Here is an 18,884-nt window from a genome sequence, read left to right as displayed (position 1 = left end):
CCCACAGTGCGGACGGCAGAGCGCCAATCCCCCGGGATCCTGACCCCCAGTGACCCAATCAAACACTCCTCTAGGCACTGCTGCGAAGGTTTTTGTGGACAGATCGGGGCTACAGTCAGCAGCCCCGAAGACGGGGAGATCACCCCAGGTGACCGGGACAGCCCGGGGCCATCGCAGGAGCCCCACTACGCAGAGGAAGGCAGGAGAGGAAGAGAGATGGGGCGGAGGGGAGGGAAGAAGGACTTGAAGCTGAGAGAAGGGTTCGGACCCCCACCGGCCTCGAGGACCCACACGCTGAGGAACACGGCAGCCTCCGGAGGCTGCGTGGTCCCTGCCAACAGCCAGCAGGAAAACAGGGAGCTGGATCCTACAGCCGGGAGCTGACCTCTGCCTGGTGCGTGAGCGGGAAGCGGACTCTGCCTCCGAGGGTCCAGGAAGGAGCGCGGACCAGCAGACACGGGACTTCCCCCTGCGGGACCCAGGGAGGGGCTCAGCCAAGCCCACCGGACTCACACCCACGGAAGACGGTGAAAGTAAACGGGGCCTCCTGTAGGCTGCTCAGGGCCGTGTGTCTCAGCAGCCGCAGGAAACCAGCACACACAGCCTCTCTCTCATCCTCCCGACTGGCTGAGGACACTGGCTCTGGGGTCGCCGTCTGCTGACGAGGACAGCCCGGCTCAGAGCGGGGAGGTCAGGCCCGCCAGGTCATGCGGGGAGGCAGGGCTGCAGCTGGAACGGGCCATTCACCTGACTCCAAGGGTCCTTCCCCCCAGCTCTGCTCAACTCTCACTCCTCCGCCCTGCCTAGAGGGTCTGCAGAAGACAGAGGCAGTCACATCCAAGGTCAGCTCAAGGCCTGAACCAAGGGAAGAGGCTGCAGAGCAGGACAGGTGTGGTGGACTCCCCTCTCCCCGCCCCGGCATCCCCCCTGCAGGGCACACAGTGTCCCCGTGTGGAGCAGGACCCTTTCCTGTCACCAGCTTCCTCGTTTCCAAAGCAGGCATCTCCAAGGTGCCGCCAGAACTGGATCATGCATTAAGGGCTGCCAGGTTAGGTCCTAAGAACTAGTACTGCCTCCCAGAGCACAAGGGAGAGAACATAAATTTTGAGAGTCAGGACAGCAAACGGCTGGGAATCAAGGGTCGGCCAGAGGAGACTGGCCAGGTTAAAAGTTCTGTCTGCCAGCTGTGCGGCCTTGGGCAAGAGACCCGATCTCTGAGACTTGTTTCTCCTCATCTGTCAAATGGGGTCGTAGCTCCTCCCCACACGCCCGGACGGAGGAGCAGACGGAGCACAGCCCTCAGCCCGGAGTCAGCTCGGCCGCCGTGATGACCCCCGTCCCAAGGGGTGACTTCACGGTGGCTTCTCCCAGGTCCCCGCACTGCGGTGACCCCCAGGCAACCCAACGCAAATGAGAAGCGTCAAGTACTTGGCACTGGGGCCCATGGCCCTAGTTCTCCGCGTTGGAGACCACTTTCATCTACAAAGAGGAGAGGTGTTTCTTTTTATCATCCCCATGCTTCCCCCGGAGGTAAAAATCTGCCATGACTTTGTGTGGATTGCGGAAAGAAAGCACAGACGACAAAGCCACTAAAACACAAATAGAAATAAAAATTTGCCGCAAGCCTCTGCAGTCCGGCGTCCTCGTCCTCAGAGCGAGTGTGAATTGCACGAGTCGGAGGATTCGCAGCCATCGGATAAGGACCGGTTCCCCCAGCGCTCTGACCCTCGCAAGGGGACAGATATGGCCCTTATCTCATGTTAGCAACCGCACCGAGTGCGGCCGATTTTCAGTTCCTGCTCTTTGGGGAAGCGGCAGGGAGCTCCCATCAGTATCTGTAAGACGCGCTCTGCCGGCCGCGGGACGCCGGTCCACCTGCCGAGAGACCATGCTTGCGGCGGGAGGAATGGGGTAGGGTGGACAGGGGGCCGGGGGCGGGGACAGGCAGGGACATCTGATTAGGGCTTAGGTAATGGTGTCTGCCAGGTGTCTCTTAGGGAACTCGTACACAGAACATCGGTCTGTATGGAGAATAGGGCCCCACAGCCTACATGGACCCAGTCAGGATTTGTTGGAGAAATGGTACGTAGATCCTGCAATACAGTCTAAAAATACCATGTGCGTTCCGCAGAACGTGGGAGCCACTCAGAGATGCCTACGAAGAGGCCGGCGGCCTGCCCCCAGCCCCGTGAAGGTAGGTGCTACCGAGTGTAGGATGGCTTTCTCCATGGGGCCAGGAGAGAGGAGGTGTCCCGCCACAGACTGCCACTCGTGCTCCGTAGGGCCACAGAATTTGTAGTGCACCTACTGTGTGCTACGCACGCCGGACACCGAGCCGTGGGCTAGACACGTCACTGCTGCGAGAGCTGGACATCTGGCAGGGAAGACGGGTCATTAACGGGGGAGCAAACACGTGACTCCTGGGCGAGGGCCCAGGTTTAGGGAGTCACCGGGGGGACTCCTGGGACTCAGCTAGGGTCAAATGCCCAGCCCCGAGCTATTACCGTGAAAGGACACTGAGCGCAACCAGCAAAGGGAAAAGGTGTGCAGGGTGAAGCCCCGGGAAAACCAGGCATGAGCTTCCAGAGGCCTCTCCCAGTGGAGGCCTGCTGACGGCACTCAGGTCCTCCGGCAACAAGTTCTGACGACACCTGTGAACGCCAGTCTCCCAGGGAAGCCCCTCAGAGACCAGCACCACAGCTGGCAACCGGGGGCTGGTTCTGAAGATATGCTCTGCCCGGCACAACCAGGAGGCCAGAGCCCCGGAGGGAAAGCAGGCTCCCGGCGTAGAGCCCACGGTCTGCTCACAGCGGAGGAGCAGCGAGGCGCCCTGATCCGTCAGAGAACGGCGGGGCCCGTCCCAAAGCCCAGCGGCGCAGGTGCCGGCGGAAGGCCAGCCTTGCAAGCAGGCCTGTCTAAGGCAAGCAGACGGGCTGGCTCCGTTAACCCTTTTTCCCACGATCACACACCGTGGTGAAGGCTGCACGGGAATTCAGAAGAGAGTGTGCTAGGCTCGGTGCAGCGAGGCGGGGGTCTTTCAGACAGTGTGGTAGATGCTAATTCCCAACTACGGCCCCAGCGTCCTCCACCTCCCACGTCCTCACCATGTGACCTTGGACCACCCCCACCGAGGGGCGGGTGCCAGCCCTCACCCCTGCGTCTGGGTGACGTCCGGGGCCGGATCATCAAAGATAACAGAAGTTGAGCCTGTTTCTCTTAGGAGGCTCCGTCTTGGGACCTCCGGGCCCCTGTGCCGCCCATGTAGCAAGGGTCTGAAACCCACAGTCCGGCTGGGCTCCCAGCAGCACCCATATGGTGCAGGTCTGGAATGAACCGTGTCCCTCAAAATTCATACACTTATGCCCTTGAATCTATCTGGAGACAGGGACTTAAAGACATAATTAAGACAAAATGAGGCCATTAGCGTGAGTCCTGCTCCAGTCTGACTGTATGCTCAGAAGCAGCGGAAATGTGGACATGGAGAGAGCCACCAGGGGTGACAAACAGAGAGGACAAAGGCCACATGGGGAGGCGGCTGTCTACAAGCCAAAGAGAGAGGCCTCCAGAGAAACCAGCTCTGCCCACACCTCGATCTTGGACATCCGGCCTCCAGAACGGTGAGAAATCAAACTTTGGTTGTTTAAGGCCCCACGTCTGTGGTGTTGTGTTATGGGGACTCCAGCAAACTAACATACCAGCCGTACGACTCAGGGTCCCCAGAGAAACAGAAGTGACAGGAGATAAGTTGACGCAGACAGCCAGACTGATTACAGGCACTGGCCCACAGGCATCACGGAGACTAAGAAGCCCCACAGTCTGGCGCCCACCCTCTGGAGACCCGGGGACACCTGCGGCAGAGGTCCAGCCCACACCTGAAGACCGAGAGCCAACGTCCAAGGGCAGGAGAAGACGGGCGTCCCGATTCTGAGGACCGGGGATTGCTGGATTCCACTCGGAGCAAGGCCTTATGAAGACACATATATTCACCCACACCCAGTGACAGGTGGAACCCGTCACCTTCCCAGAAACATGCCAATCACACAAAATCAACCCCTTCCAGGTAACCCAGGCCACTAGCCTACAGAGGGCGCCACACCCGCATCACGCACCTGCACCCCTCCCCACCCCCATCCTCCCTGCCCCAGGACTGCAGAGTCCGCAGGGTCCGCAGTGTGGTGCTCAGCCCGCGGGGCCCCAGTGGTACCATCCCGGCCAGGCCACCAGGCTGGCTCGGAGAAGACCCATGCGAGGGGCGTGCGTGGTTCCTGTTAACTGTCCTTAGAGCTGCATTTCTTAAAACTGAATTTTGGTACAAATCCCAAAGGCAGCAGTTGCCTCAATGAAGCTCAAACAACGGAGGAGTTGGGGGGACCCAGTGCCCTGGGTCGACCACGAGGAAGTCCTGAGGGCGCTTGTCTGGGCGGCACGTGGGGAGGGTCTCCTCCCGGGGGGCCCCGCCGTGGCAAGCAACTGAGGCAGTGAGGAGGCTCACCTCGACTTTTCTGAGCAGCGGGCCCCAGGAGTTGCCGCATCACAGTCGAAGGAAGGAGGGAAGGAGTGAAAGCACACTCACACGGGGATCGTGTCAGTAAGCCGTACACGTCACAGAGTCAGAAAACAAACTCTTGCCCAAAACTGGCTTCCATTTGTGGTTCAGAAGACGGGGTCTGCTTTGTGATCCCGGGCAAAGGAAACCACCCAAAGCCCCCACCGCCCTCCAGACCATCTCTCCTCCCTGGGCTGGCCCGGGGGGGGGGGGACATTTCCCCCAGAATCCGCAGCTCCCCGGACTGAGCATTTTGACTCTGGGATTCCCTACTAAAAATCTGGATTCTACCACATTCTTTTCATGAAAATGAACTACAGCAGAGTAGAAACAGAAATGAAAAAAAAATACCTGATTGGCCATTGATAGGAAACGTGACATATATGTTTATGACCCATCATCCTGGATTGCCCCGGGGACTGAGGACTTACAGGGACAAGGACTGACGGTGCTAAAACCAGGACCGTCCCAGGCAAACTCAGTGTCCGCTCTAAACTCGGAGCAGAAAAAGATTTCTTAAGAAACAAAAAGCAAAGACATCAAGGAGCAGCTTGATAGGTTTTGCTACATCAAGACTAAACCCTCGGGGATGTACTGAGGGGTCGGGGGCGGCGGCAGGTACCAGCTCCGGGCCGCAGATCCGAAAGCAGCTAAGAGAGTAGATCTTAAAAGTTCTCGTCACAAGAAAACACTTGCCGCTACGCGTAGTGATGGACGTTCACTAGACTCACTGCTGGGATCTTGCAATGTACACGCTTTGGAATCGCTAGGCGGTACACCCGACCCTAATACAATGTTACGTGTCCATTATATCTGAAGAAGAAACCAACCTAAGAACCAAAGACACTATAGACAGAGCTAAAAGACAAGCCACAGAGACAGCACAAGTACCTTCAGCAAGTAGAGGGTTAGACTTGAGAACACAAAAATAGTTCCTACAAACTATCTAGAAGAGGACCAGCAACCCCACAAAAATACTGGCAACTGAGCGGCAACCCACAAAACTTAACCAAATGCACATTCACACAATGCACACACATGCACAGACACACACACACACACACAACCGTCCAGGAGCACGTGGATGGCTCAGTGGGTTGAGCATCTGCCTTCAGCTCAGGTCATGACCTCAGGGTCCTGGGATGGAGCCCCACATCGGGCTCCCTACTCAGCGGGGAGTCTGCTTCTCCCTCTGCCTCTGCCCTGGCGTGCACTCTCCTGCTCACTCTCTCTCTCTCAAATAAATAAATAAAATCTTAGACAAACAAACAAAAAACCTCCAAAACAATCTACGGAATGGAAATTAAATCAAGGAAGTGACACTTGTTTTTGTAGAATTGAGAAAATGGGAGACTTTGAACAACTCAAGACAGCCGGAAGGCAGGCACTTCAGACACAGCCGTTGGAAGCAACGTTGTCTCTTCGGGAAACTATGCAGTTGAACCAAACATAATTTAAAATGTATGCATCTTCTACCCCAGAAATTCCGCTTCTGACAACGCGCCGTTCAGAGGGGCCCTTGCCAGGTGTCCCACAGATGCACACGGGACGCTCGCTGCAGCCCCGCCCGGGACGCGAAGACCCGAGAGCAACCTCCACGGCCGGCCGCAGCAGAAAAGCCAAGACGGCAGTGGAATACTCTAACACAGTTGGAAGGAATCTATTAACCCAGATTCATCTCCCAGACACGTTGGTGCGCAAAAACAATACGGTTCGGAACAAGATGTGCTGCCTTCAGATGCTATTTCTTGAAAACACTTACAGGAAACCATCCCGTAGAGCTTCTGAGCCCCGCACACGCGTCCAGACAGTCTGCCGGGAACCCCGGGAGACAGTAATAGAGGGGTCACCTCTGGGGAACACGGGAGAAGCGCAAGGAGCAGTGCTCACCTCATTCATAACGTTTGCACTTCTCACTCGGACGAGGCAGTCCTGACACGCTGGAGTAATTAATAGTTTTCCCCAAAGAAGCCTGTTGCCTGCATCGAGCACACTACGTACGCTTCAGCCAACAAATACTGACAAGCACTGACCAGAGGCCAGACCCGCTCTAAAGCCTGAGGGTCACTCAGTGCCCGTGGAACAAAAGCAGGGTGATCGACGGTATCATTTGGCCATGCTCCTCGGCAGCCGGCGCTCCTAAGGTAACAGGATGGCCGATACCTGCGGACAAGGGACAAGCAGAGAGAATGCCAGGGCGGGGGACAGGAGTGGAGGGAGGTCTTAAGCTGGATCTCCCCCGGCAGGCCCTCGGCTGCCTGATGATACTTGTCCCCAGAGAGAAGGCTGAGGTCCGCAGGGCAGGTCTGGACCCATGGTGGCTTCCGCCAGTCGGGTAAGCCCACGCCTGGTGTCCCCGCACTGCTGGGGGTGGGGGCAGCCGGAGACAGGCTGCTTGGTGTTTGCAGTGTTCATCGCCCACTCTCCCTCTTCTGCAGACACCCCCGATCTCTTCTGGGGCCTCGGGCCTGGCGACTGAGGGACGGGCGTCCACCCCTGGCCTCTACCCCCCAGCCCCCTACCTCTCCCAGGCCACAGTGACAGGTGCAAGGGCAGGTGATGCGGCCCAGCCCGAGTCCTGCACAGACAATGGGACACTAGCCGGAGCCCCTGAGCCACGGGGCTCTGAACTGCCAGCCTCTTGACCTGGCAAGCACTCCTTTTGCTCCTGAGGTCTAGCCCCCTGCTAGCCTAAAAGCCAGCTGTGCACAGCTGACTGTCATTCCGATTTCAACAGAATTGGGCAACAGTGATCCTTCCCACATCTTCAGGGTCACTGCCTCCGGGAAGCCTGGCCCGGCCCTAACTCTGAGCCCCGAGCTGAGTCAGGGAAACAAGGCATTACATTTCCAGCTGCCTTGTGCGGCCCCTAAAGCCGCAACGTTAATGAGCATCAGCCGAGGCGTTTGATGATACCATCCATCACTCCTTCCCCTTCAAACAAACAAACAAACATACAACCCCATTTGGTACAGAAATACCCCAATACGAGTCAGAGCTTCCAGATCCGATCCCGAAGTCTGGAAGAATGAGTGGCTCATTTGTTCCTAAATCAGAGCAGCGGCTCTGACCACAAAGCCCTCAGCCCTCTAAGGTGGGGACGTGGGATCGGCCCAGGGCAGACCCCCGGAGGCAGCCGCGCCCAAATCAGGGGGCCTGAGCTTCCAGCGGCCGCGGGACAACCCTCGGCGCCTCGTTTCCCAGGGTCTGGCCATCAGGACACACAGCTGGGGGCCCACCGCCAGCTCTGCCCCGGCTCCCGGGACCCTGGCTCCAAACCGAGATATGGTATTTGGGCCGTCCTATCTGATGCCGCACCGAAACCCACAAACTCGGCCCCGCTCTGCCTCAGGCCCCCTCCACCTCCTGGGTGACATCCTTTGGGTGAAGGCTCCGCCCGGATGAATCTCAGCCTGGAGGCTCCAGACTCAAATATGCCACTGCCCACACCACACGTCCTCGGGAATGTCCCGCCGGCCTCTTCGCGCTAGAACGGCCTCCTCCTGCCGACCTTCTCCCCCACCAGCCTCTCTCCTTCGAGGGCCATACACAGACCCGCCGCCCCAGACATGGAGCCTGCGAGCTCTCCTGCATTGCAGGCCCCCACGGCTGGCCACTTTGCCCACCTCTGTCCCCTGGGCAGCAGCATCTCCCCTCCCCACCGAGAGCCAGGACGGCCAGATGAGCTGCTCCCAGATACAGCAGGTCAGCCGATCCCTCTGCTTAAACACTGCCCGTGGCCTCAGACCTGTGCCGTCTGTGCCGTTAAAGCCCCGTGGCTCATCAGGGAGTCCCGGGTCTACCTGCTCGCCTTGCCAAGTGTAGTTCCCTCATCTCCCCCTGCACACAGGTCCGCGGCCTCAGTGACCCCCCTGCTCCCTGTTTCCACCGAGCTCCTTCCCATCTCGGGGCTGCTGCTGCGGCTTTCCCTCCGGCTAGACACGCTCGCACTCCTACCATACGTGGCTCCTGCTTCTCCCCCATTATCATACCTGCAGCCAAATCGCCCTCTTCCAAGAACCTTCCCTGGCCACCCCCACCCCCGCAACTGCCCCCATCCTCAATCAACCACTTCTTCCTCTGCCCGGGGATTATCCTATTTGTTTTCTTTGCTTCCACGACTATGATGGGTCTCCCTCCTACTAGAATAAAAGCTCCCTGAGGGCAGGAAGCTGACCTTGCCCTCAGGCCCAGCATCTAGGTCAGCTCCTGACCCATTTTCAGGGACGAATAAACACCTGCTGACCACCCCCCCCAAACCTGCGCGGTTGGCTTTCTCCCTGGGAAAAGTGGGTTAGCAGAGGCTGAGCCCTGCCAGCCTTCAAGGCCTACACAGAAGCCACAGAACTATTTTAAAAATGCCCAACAATTGAAATGAACGTGTGCGGCCAGAGTTGCGTAACGTCCACGGGGCAGCCCATACACTCGGGAGGGCTCTCCATGCACCGCCGAGTGGTGGGAAGTCAGGACTCGGATTGTCCCTTCTCAAAGTCCAACTCCAAATGCACTGGCTGTAAACTCAGTACCCAACGGTGGGGGCGGGGGTGGGGGGGCTTTCCGGGAGGAGGCCAGCTCTGTGTGCACCTCCTGTGTGCAGGCAGGGGGCAACGGGGTGTGGGAACTTCTTTCCCCATTCGAGGGTGCGTACCCTGGGGTCAGGGAGCATCCCACTCTTGGTCAGCACTCTACCCCCAGAGCTCAGCACAAGGTCTAGGATTAGCGGGTCCTCGGTGCTCCGGAGGGATGGAGTCACAGCAGAAGCGCCGTCCATCCTCTCTGCTGGGATTCCAGATGCTCCCTTAACCACAGGTTGGTCCCCCAAAGCTTCAGCCACGGGCTTCTCGTACCCAGGGCACCACAGAGGGCCTGGTAAAGCTGGCTCTTGTGGGCTACCTGCTGATCCCCAAACCCCAGCATCAACCCCAGCATCACTGCCTTCTAGACCCCCTGACTCCGGGTGTCTCAGTTTCCCAACCTCGGCAGGGCTGGCATTGCGTACTAGATCATTCTCCTCTTTTCTTCCCTGGAGGGAAGGGGGGAGGCGGTCCTGGGCATCACAGGTGTTCTGAGGCACGCCTGGCTTCTCCCCACTAGATGCTACTAGTAAGTACGGGAGATGTCGCAATCAAAATTGGGGGGCACAGAATCCCCCCACCTGAGAGCCACCAATAAGATGCTGCTGAGGTTTCCAAGCCAGTTTCCAGACTGGCTTGATCCCAGAACCACTGGCACTGATTAAAAATATCGATTCCAGGTGAATCTGAGGGGCAGGCTGAGGGTGGTACCTCCTCCCCCCCAGGGGAAGCTGCTTGTAATAGGGGATTCTCACCAGGAGGCCAGTCTGCAAACAGTGGTCCAAGTTTCCTCTGGCCCAACAGCATTCAGCCTTCTGGGCACCAAATGCACCAGTGGCCACTGGGGACCCTAAGCCCCCTCCCACTCCCAGCGCCTCTTCCCTGGGCAGGTGGCGCTCTCAACCTTTTTCAGTTTCCTCAGCCCCTCTCCTGAGATCCTGTCCCTTTAACTTCAGCTGAACCCTCTCCAGGACCAGGTGTCTGCCTGCAGGGGCCCTGGCCTCTCCTGCCTGACACAGGTGGTGGCCCGCTGTCCTCCTGGGGGGCAGGGGGACAATGGAACACGTGCGAAACTCTTACTGGGTTGGGGGCGCTGCCCACGTGATCCCACCTACTGCCCCAAGGCGCAAACACTGGACCGCCCCCATTTTACAGATGCCGCACGAAGGCAAGTGCTCTGCGCACAGCACACGCAGCTAGCAGAGGTGGGTCTCCAGCCGCGACGGCCCCAAGACCCCAAGGCCAGCGTCGGACCACTGCGCGCACCGCCCTCCTTTGAGGCAGAGTCGCCCGCCTTGGCTGCAGGACAGCCCGCGCCGGGAGGCGCCCACCTCTGTGCGGGGGGGGGGGGGGGGGGGCGCCGCGGGTGTCCTGGCCACCCCGCAGCGGCCGAGGGCAGGGCGCGGGCTCCCGGCGTGCTCGCTCCCCGGCCCAGAGCCCCACGGCCCCGAGCCCCCCGGCCCCTCCCCTCGGCGCGCGCTTACCTTGCGCGGGGCCTCGGGCGGCGGCGGCGACGTCCCGGGTCCCGAAGGCGCGCAGCAGCGAGCGCACCGGCGCCGGCCAGCGGGCGCGACCCCCGCCCCGGCCGCGCATCGCGCCGGAGGGCCGCTCCGGGCCGCGTCCGCCGGGGGCCGCGGAGCGCCGCGCAGAGCCCGGGGGTGCGGAAGGCTGGGCGGGGGGTGCGGGCGGGGGCGGGGCTGCGGGGCCGGGCGCGGGCGGGGCACCACGCTGGCCCGCCCCTCGGCCGGGCGGGGGCGCCCAGGGGCGCCGCCTTGACCTTGATCTCCCCCGACCCGTCGGGCGCCCCAGCCCTGGTTGCCGGACCTCAGGGCCTGGGGCGCCCTGCGAGCGTTAACCGGAGAGCGGCCAGGAGGGGCAGCCGCAGTTCACAGCGTGGGGAGGCTGCCAGGGAGAGCCGCTGCGGGACCCTCAGCGCCAGCGTCCGGGGCTGCGAGATGGACCCCGGGATGGGGAAACGAGAGGCGGGTGACTCTGGACTGTCACTCTCCAGGGTGGGAGACGCCTTGGCCGCCTTTAAATTACCTGTAACGACGGAGAAGCCATTGTGGTGCTAATACACCGTGACTGCGTTGTCGATCTTTGTGAAAAATAAAACTAAAACCATAACTATTTTTAATGCGTACTGTACGTGGGACACCCTCGTAGCCACCAACTGGCTCAAGGATTAGAACTGTGCCAACATCCCCCCGCCCCGTCCCGCTGAGAGCTCCCACCAGTCACCACCGCTCCCCCCAGCGAGGCTTCAAAGGGCTCCACCCGCCTCTGCTGACTTTGGGGGTTTTGCCTTGGAGGCAGAATCCCTGCCTGACCTGGGCTCAGGACCCTCAGCATCGTCAGGGTCATCTGGAGAGGTCCCTGTCACCAGCAGAGTGACTGGCTCAGTGTACCAGGCAAAGGTCTTCAGAGCCCCAGCGGGACAACAACCCCCCCATCCCCACCACCCAGCATCTTCCAGGTACAGCTCCGCCCAGGAAACCCCGGGTTCAAACCCTAGCAACTCCGCAACCAGGTGCAATCACAGTGTCCATTTCACAGATGCAGAAGGGCAGGCCGCATAGAGGAACGAACTGTCCCTGGCCACAGGGTTGCGGAGTGCAGCGCTGGTCATGGATGCTACTGGGCATCCTACCCACCTGCTTCTAGCATTTCCTGTCCTTACCACTCCTCATCTTTAGAACTTTGTAACAATGTAACAACTAATAGCTAACACTACCTGCCATGCCTATACTCCTATAACCTTTAGGACAACTTCTTGAAGAAGGCAGAATTATCATCTCCATTGTATAGATGAGAACTTCATCCCCAGCTGCCTCCTATTTTCTCCTCCTTCAGCTCCTGTAGGGAGGTACTAGGATCACCTTGCTTTTTAGAGAAAGGGACTAAGCTTCAGAAAGAAGAAGTAACGTGTCCTAGGAAGTTAGGATGGGAAAGAGGATTCAGACCCTAGTCGATGTCTCAGTGCCTTAGTTCTCTGCCCAGCCCATTGGGCATGTTTTGGTGAACTCCTATTCATCCTTCAGGACCCAGTGTAAGCACTGTGTCTTCTCTGAAGCCTTTCCTTCAGCCTCCCTTGCTTCTCCTCCCCATGCATTTGGTTTCTGCTTGTCAAGCCCCCTGCACTGTGTGCATATTCTGTTGGGCACGCACCACAGGACTCTTGGTGGGAAAGAGAGAGTAAGACACAGACGTGACAACATACTCACAAATCAAAGGTGTTAAATGGGCAACCCACAGAATTGGAGAGAATGTCTGCAAATTGTGCCTTTATCTGAAAAGCTAGAGAACTCCTCAAAGCCGACAACAGAAGAACAAACAACCCAGTTCAAAAATGGGCAAAGGACTTGATCAGACATTTCTCCAAAGAAGATGAGCAAATGGTCCCATAGCCCATGAAAAGATGCTCAACACTGGTCATCCTGGGAAATGTAAACCCAAGCCACAATGGGATACCACCTCGAAAACACTGTTTATTAAACATATGGGGGAAAAAAAACACACACAAAAAATGAGAACCTTCGTGCACTGTTGGTGGGACTGTGTGATGTTTCGGGTACACACAGTAGAAAGGACAAAATGAGGCAGCTGCAGGAAACGGTATGGAGGTTCCTCAAAAAACTTAAAAATAAAATTACCCGGTGGTCCAAAAGCAATCCCACTTCTGGATTTGCAGAGAAAAGAAGTGACATCAGGGCCTCGAAGGTACCTGCCCACCTGTGTTCACAGCAGCGTGATTCACAAAAACTAAAATGTGGAAGCAACCCAAGTGTCCATCCACAGATGAGTGGAGAAGCAAAATGCGGTCTGTCCCTACAGTGGAACATTCCCCGTCTTAAAAAGGAAGGAAGCTTTGAACTTGCGTGCCCATGGATGAACCTTGAGGCCATGGTACCAATACCACAGCCCAGGCAAAGACACCGGCTCTGAAAATATGGGATGATCCCATTTTTAAAAAAAAATTTTAAAGATTTATGTATTTATTTGAGAGAGGGGAGGGGCGGGGGGTAGAGAGAGAGACTCAAGCAGACTCCTGGCTGATCGTGAAGAACGATGCAGGGCTGGATCTCGTGACCTTGAAATCATGACCTGAGATGAAACCAGGACTGAGCCACCCAGGACTCCCTGATTCCTTTCTAAATGAGGTCCCTGGAAGAGTCAGACTCATGGAGGCAGAAGCGGAACGGAGGTCGCCAGGGGCTGGCAAAAGAGGAAGAGAGAGTTAGTGTTCCATGGGGACAGTTGGAGTTTGGGAAGAGGAGATGTTCTGAAGGTTCTGTTAACAGAACAACATTATGAATGTATTTAATTCACAGAATTGCACATTTAATTCTGGTTAATTTTGGTTTTGCAACTATACTGAATTAGTTGATTAGATCTAACCATGTTGGGGGGAGTCTTAGGGTTTTCTACATATAAAATCATGTCATCTACAAATAGAGATAATTTTATTTCTTCCTTTCCAATTCTGATGCTTTTTTTCCTCTTGCTTCATTGCTCTGACGAAGGATTCCAGCCCCATGTTAAGTAGGAGCCATGAGAATGGACGGCTAAACTTACTCCCAGTCTCAGAGAAGAGCTTTTGAGCTCTCAGCACTGAGTGTGATGAGAACAGCCTCATGATCCTGCAAATATTGGAACATATACCCCCATATATCTGCGGGAAATGAAATCACCATGTCAAGGAGATATGCATGCCCCCCTGTTCTCAGCTGCCTTCCCCACAAGAGTCAAAACATGGAAGAGACCTAAATATCCATCAACCAATGAGTGGATAAAGAAGATGTGGGCACAAAAGCAAGGGAAGCAAGGGCAAAAATCTATTGGGACTACATCAAGATCAAAAGCTTTTGCACAGCAAAGGAAACAGTCAACAAAACCAAAAGACAACTGACAGAATGGGAGAAGATATTTGCAAATGACATATCAGATAAAGGGCTAGTATCCAAAATCTATAAAGAACTTATCAAACTCAACACCCAAAGAACAAATAATCCAATCAAGAAATGGTCAGAAGCCATGAAGCCATTTCTGCAAAGAAGACATCCAGATGGCCAACAGATACAAGAAAAGTGCTCCACATCACTCGGCATCAGGGAAATACAAATCAAAACCACAATGAAATACCACCTCACACCAGTCAGAATGGTTAAATTAACAAATCAGGAAATGACAGATGCTGGTGAGGACGTGGAGAGGGGAACCCTCCTACACTGTTGGTAGGAATGCAAGCTGGTGCAACCACTCTGGAAAACAGCATGGAGGGTCCTCAAAAAGTTGAAAATAGAGCTACCCTATGACCCAGCAATCGTACTACTGGATATTTACCCTAAAGATACAAACGTAGTGATCCAAAGGAGCGTGTGCACCCAGATGTTTATAGCAGCAATGTCCACAATAGCCAAACTATGGAAAGAACCTAGATGTCCATCAACAGATGAATGGATAAAGAATATGTGGTCTATATATATAATGGAATACTATGCAGCCACTAAAAGAAATGAAATCTTGCCATTTGTGACGACGTAGTTGGAGGGTATTATGCTGATTGAAATAAGTCAATTGGAGAAAGACAACTATCATATGATCTCCCTGATATGAGGAAGTGGAGATGCAATGTTGGTGGCTTGGGGGGTAGGAAAAGAATAAATGAAACAAGATGGAATCAGGAGGGAGACAAACCATAAGAGACTCTTAATCTCACAAAATAAACTGAGGGTGGCTGGGGGGAGTGGGGGAGGGAGAGGGTGGTGGGGTTATGGACACTGGGGAAGGTATGTGCTATGGTGAGTGCTGTGAAGTGTATAAACCTGGCGATTCACAGACCTGTACCCCTGGGGCTAATAATACATTATATGTTAATAAATTTAAAAAAAAAAAGATGTTGGCGCTACGTAGGGGAATGTTATGCAGCCATGAAGCAGAAGGAAATCCTGCCATTTGCGACAATGTGGACGGACCTTGAGAGCATCATGCTAAGTGAGATACGCCAGACAGCAAAAGACGGACACCGTGGGATCTCACTTCTGTGAGGAGCCTAAAAAACACAAACAAAAGCCAAACCCATAGAAATGGAGATCAGATCTGTGGGGACCAGCGGCGGGAGTGGGGAGTGGGGCAAAGGAATTGGAGGAAGGTGGCCCAAAGGTTTGAAGATCCAGCCCTAAGATAAGTCAGTCCTGGACGTGGGACACAACGTGAGAACTATGGCTACCTGCCGTGTAGCACATCCAAAGGTTGCAAGGAGAGAAGGTCCTGGCAATCATCATCACAAGGAAAAAACATTTTCTTTCCCTTCATTCCTTCTTCCGTTTTTCCTTCCATCCTTCCTTCCCTCCCCTCCTTACTCCTTTCTTTCTCTCTCTCTTTCTCTTTCTTTCATTCTTTCTTTGTATCTCTAGGAAATGATGGATGTTAATGAACTTTGTGTGATCATTTCACAATATATACACAATATACACTTATACAGTGCTGTGTTGTATTTCAATAAAACTGGAAGAAAAAATGCAAAGGAATCTAGTGACAGTTGCTCTTTTAAGACAAACTTTGAATAAAGAATGTTCTAAAAAATAGAAATAAACAAAATGATTACTTTTATATGACGTGGATTTTTTTTAGTTTTTTTTTTTAAGATTTTATTTACGTCATTAGTTTTTGAAGTAATTTTTTTTTAGGCTACATTTTTTTTTTATTTTCAGCATAACAGTATTCATTGTTTTTGCACCACACCCAGTGCTCCATGCAATCCGTGCCCTCTCTAATACCCACCACCTGGTACCCCGGCCTCCCACCCCCCGCCCCTTCAAACCCCTCAGATTGTTTTTCAGAGTCCATAGTCTCTCATGGTTCACCTCCCCTTCTGTGGATTTTTAACTTGATTTTTTTTTTTTAAAGAGAAAAGCAGCATTCCCTCAAAAAGTATCAGTGTCTTCGTGTGGCTCGGCGGAGGAAGAGGATGGACTCTGGAGAAGGAACACACAGCCATTGTGTGTGTGTTTGTGTGTGTTTCTCTCTTAGCCACCGGGAGTCTGTCTTATTTCCTGAAAGCAAAAGACAGAGACTCCTGGCGTCCAAACCCAAGTCAGAAGAAAATCAGTGTGTGCCCTGCAGTGGTCTGGGGCTGAAATGATTAGTTCTTTTAAGTCTCCTGTTTTATCCTAAAAATCTGTTCCCTGCACACACATAAAATCTCCCTCCAAATGGCCCAGGGGAGCCAAGGCTGAGGGAGCAGGTACTCTGCCCCGTGGCTGTCCTGGACCCGCACCGGGGGCACTGTGACCGACCTAGAGATGGCTTTCCCAAGAGCGGCCCCCTCCTGCCCCTCGATCCTGTCCTGGCCCGTTTCACGCCCCTGCTCTCCACCCGTTCCTCCCTTCCTCTTTCCTTCCTTCCTTTCTTCGGGACGCTGGGTGTGGAGACCAAAGCAAAGTTTGAATTCGTGACCCTGAGATCGAGACCTGAGCGGATATGAAGATTCTGATGTTTAGCAGACTGAGCCGCCCAGGTGCCCCTCTCTTTCCTCTGTCTTTGTGCAGTCTTGTCTCTCCAAGACCCAGCTCAGAGTCACTTCTCTTCTGGTGCTGAATTTTCTGAATGACTCTAAACTGCCCCAAACCCTTTTTGGGTCAAACGGAAATATACAGAGCAGTGGCTGTCAGTTCTGGGGCACCTACTGTGGCTGTGTGCTGGGGACCCCTCACATCCTGCTTCTCAGCATCTTACAGAGGTGGACACGGGTTCAAGGTCGTTGGAGTGACCACAGAGAGGACGTTTCAAGGCTAGACTGCCTCCAGCCGTCAGATTCTCACCGGTCATCTCTTTTGTCCACATGCTGATTGAGGTCAAGAGTCTAAGCCTGCCACTGTCCCCTTGGGAAGTTTTGGGGGGTGAGCACTAGGGGTCAGCATTGCAAAGCTGCGGTGCTGGAGAGAAAGAAATTCAGAAACCAAGTTGTTTCCAGGAATGTCAGGCTCGAGGGATGGGCGGCGCGCCCTCTAGTGGCCACTCGGATGGATGCAGCAGAGCTGGTCCAAGGTTCCCCAACCCCGGGGCCTGGATGGAGTTATCTGATGTTGGCGGGGTGGGGTGGGAATGGCCCACAAGGGCATCATGCAGGCAGCCGAGCTATGTTTTCTAAAATGCACCCAACCTGCCATTCTAGTCAACAATCAGCATTGCCGCCTTCCATTCTCGGCTGTGTTTTATGAATGAGGGAAAAGCTCCTCAAAACCTTTGCAAAGCATTGCAGGGATATCGATCAATGGTGAAAAACAAATGCTCATAGTGCACAATGGTGCGCCACCTTGGAAAACAGTCCAGCAATTCCTCAGAAAGCTAAGCGTGGAGCTGCTGTGTGAGCCAGCGCTCCCTAGCCCTCGCACCCTGGGCGCCGACCCAGGGGAGTTGGAAACACGTCTCACTGGAAAGCTTCGATTGGTCCCTCAGGGCAGCATGACAACTTGCAATAGCCAAAAAGTGGAAACAACCCAGATACACGTGGGCTGGTGAGTGGATAACTGAACTGAAATGCATCCACACAACGGGACCTTACTTGACAGTGAGGGGGAAGACGTGGGGACCCGTGATCACTGGACGAGCCTTGAGACCACAGTGCTCGGTGAAAGACACCAGACACAGAGCGACAGCAAGTGTGGGGTTCTCTTTAGGAAGAAATCCAGAGATCCGGGAGGCAAATTAGTGTTTGCCACGGGCTGGGGAGTGGGGAATGGGGGGCGGCCACTGATGGGTGCGAGGTTTCTTTATAGGGTGATAAGAAAGATCTGGAATTGGATGGCAGTGACGGCCACGCGACCTTGTGAATACACTAACAACGGCTGATCTGTACACTTCCAAATCGTGACTTTAGGATACGTAAGCAACATCTCAATTAAAAATACCGTTCTCCACTCAGCCACCTGGTGAAGGGCCCACCACATGCCAGAGAGTTTAGAAGTGATCAGGTAATCCCACCCCACTCCGCACCCCTGGCAGCTGGGAAAACGAACCTATTTTATAGCAAGAACACGGAGTCCAGAAGGCCACTGTGTGGGGATTGGGACCAGGCTCCATTTCTTCCATTGGTGTGGGGAGGAGGCGGAGTGGGGGTCTCCCGGGAGCCGACTTCAGCCAGAGCTGAAACAGCGGGAGGGAACTCGCGGGCATTCATCCACCCATGCATGCATCCGCCCGCCCATCTGTCCCCCTGCCCAGTCATCCTTCTGTGTGCGTTCAACTTTGCTCTGACTCTCTGCCTTTTCCTTCCTGGCTACCTCCGGGTCTCCATCAGCTGTGGTCTCCTGGACTCTCTCCTCTTGCCTCACTCTCTCGCCCTGTCTCAGTTCCAGCCTTTCCCCTGCCCCTCCCCCACCGCTCTCTCCAGTCTGCACGTCTCGTGCCCTGCAGCTGACGTGGTCTGCGGACTCCTTCTCCATGACCCTCCCCGGGGCCCCCGCAGTGGAAGGAGGCTCCTGGACTCTCTCCTCTCCGCTGATCCCTCCTTCCTTACTTGTCACAGGAAGGTACCCCAGGCTGGGATTTAGGGGGAGCAGCGAACTGGGGGCACTCCTTCCAGTCTTCTCTCTAAACTAGGGATTCAGGAATGTCCACCCCAGGTCCCTGCACACACACATCTGAGTGCCCCCAGCCCTCCCTAGAACCCGTTTCTCCTTTTCCCCTGAATGTCCCTTTTTTAGAAAGCCCTCCGCCACCTGTGTGAGCTTCTGGGCCCCTGCGTCCTCCTGGGAACTGAG

The 18,884-nt window shown here is 55.3% G+C and overlaps 1 protein-coding gene across 3 annotated transcripts in view; it reads right to left on the bottom strand.

The window, feature by feature from the left end:
* PHACTR3 (phosphatase and actin regulator 3) overlaps positions 1-10,728 on the bottom strand; it is a 222,979-nt gene extending 212,251 nt beyond the window's left edge. For 2 of the 3 annotated variants that reach the window (XM_082742973.1, XM_082742975.1), the window contains exon 1: positions 10,605-10,728. In XM_082742973.1, the coding sequence (XP_082599099.1) occupies positions 10,605-10,713 (109 nt within the window). In that variant the 5' untranslated portion in view covers positions 10,714-10,728. Of the gene's footprint in view, positions 1-9,875; positions 9,982-10,604 lie in introns of those variants that run through there. The other variant, XM_082742977.1, reaches the window with a different exon arrangement.
* Between the last annotated feature and the right edge of the window lie 8,156 nt (positions 10,729-18,884).

Source organism: Mustela nivalis, assembly GCF_964662115.1.
Source record: "Mustela nivalis genome assembly, chromosome: 8".
NCBI lineage: Eukaryota > Metazoa > Chordata > Mammalia > Carnivora > Mustelidae > Mustela > Mustela nivalis.
The sequence above is the reverse complement of the archived record's forward strand: the minus strand, read 5'-3'. Positions and strand labels throughout refer to the sequence as shown.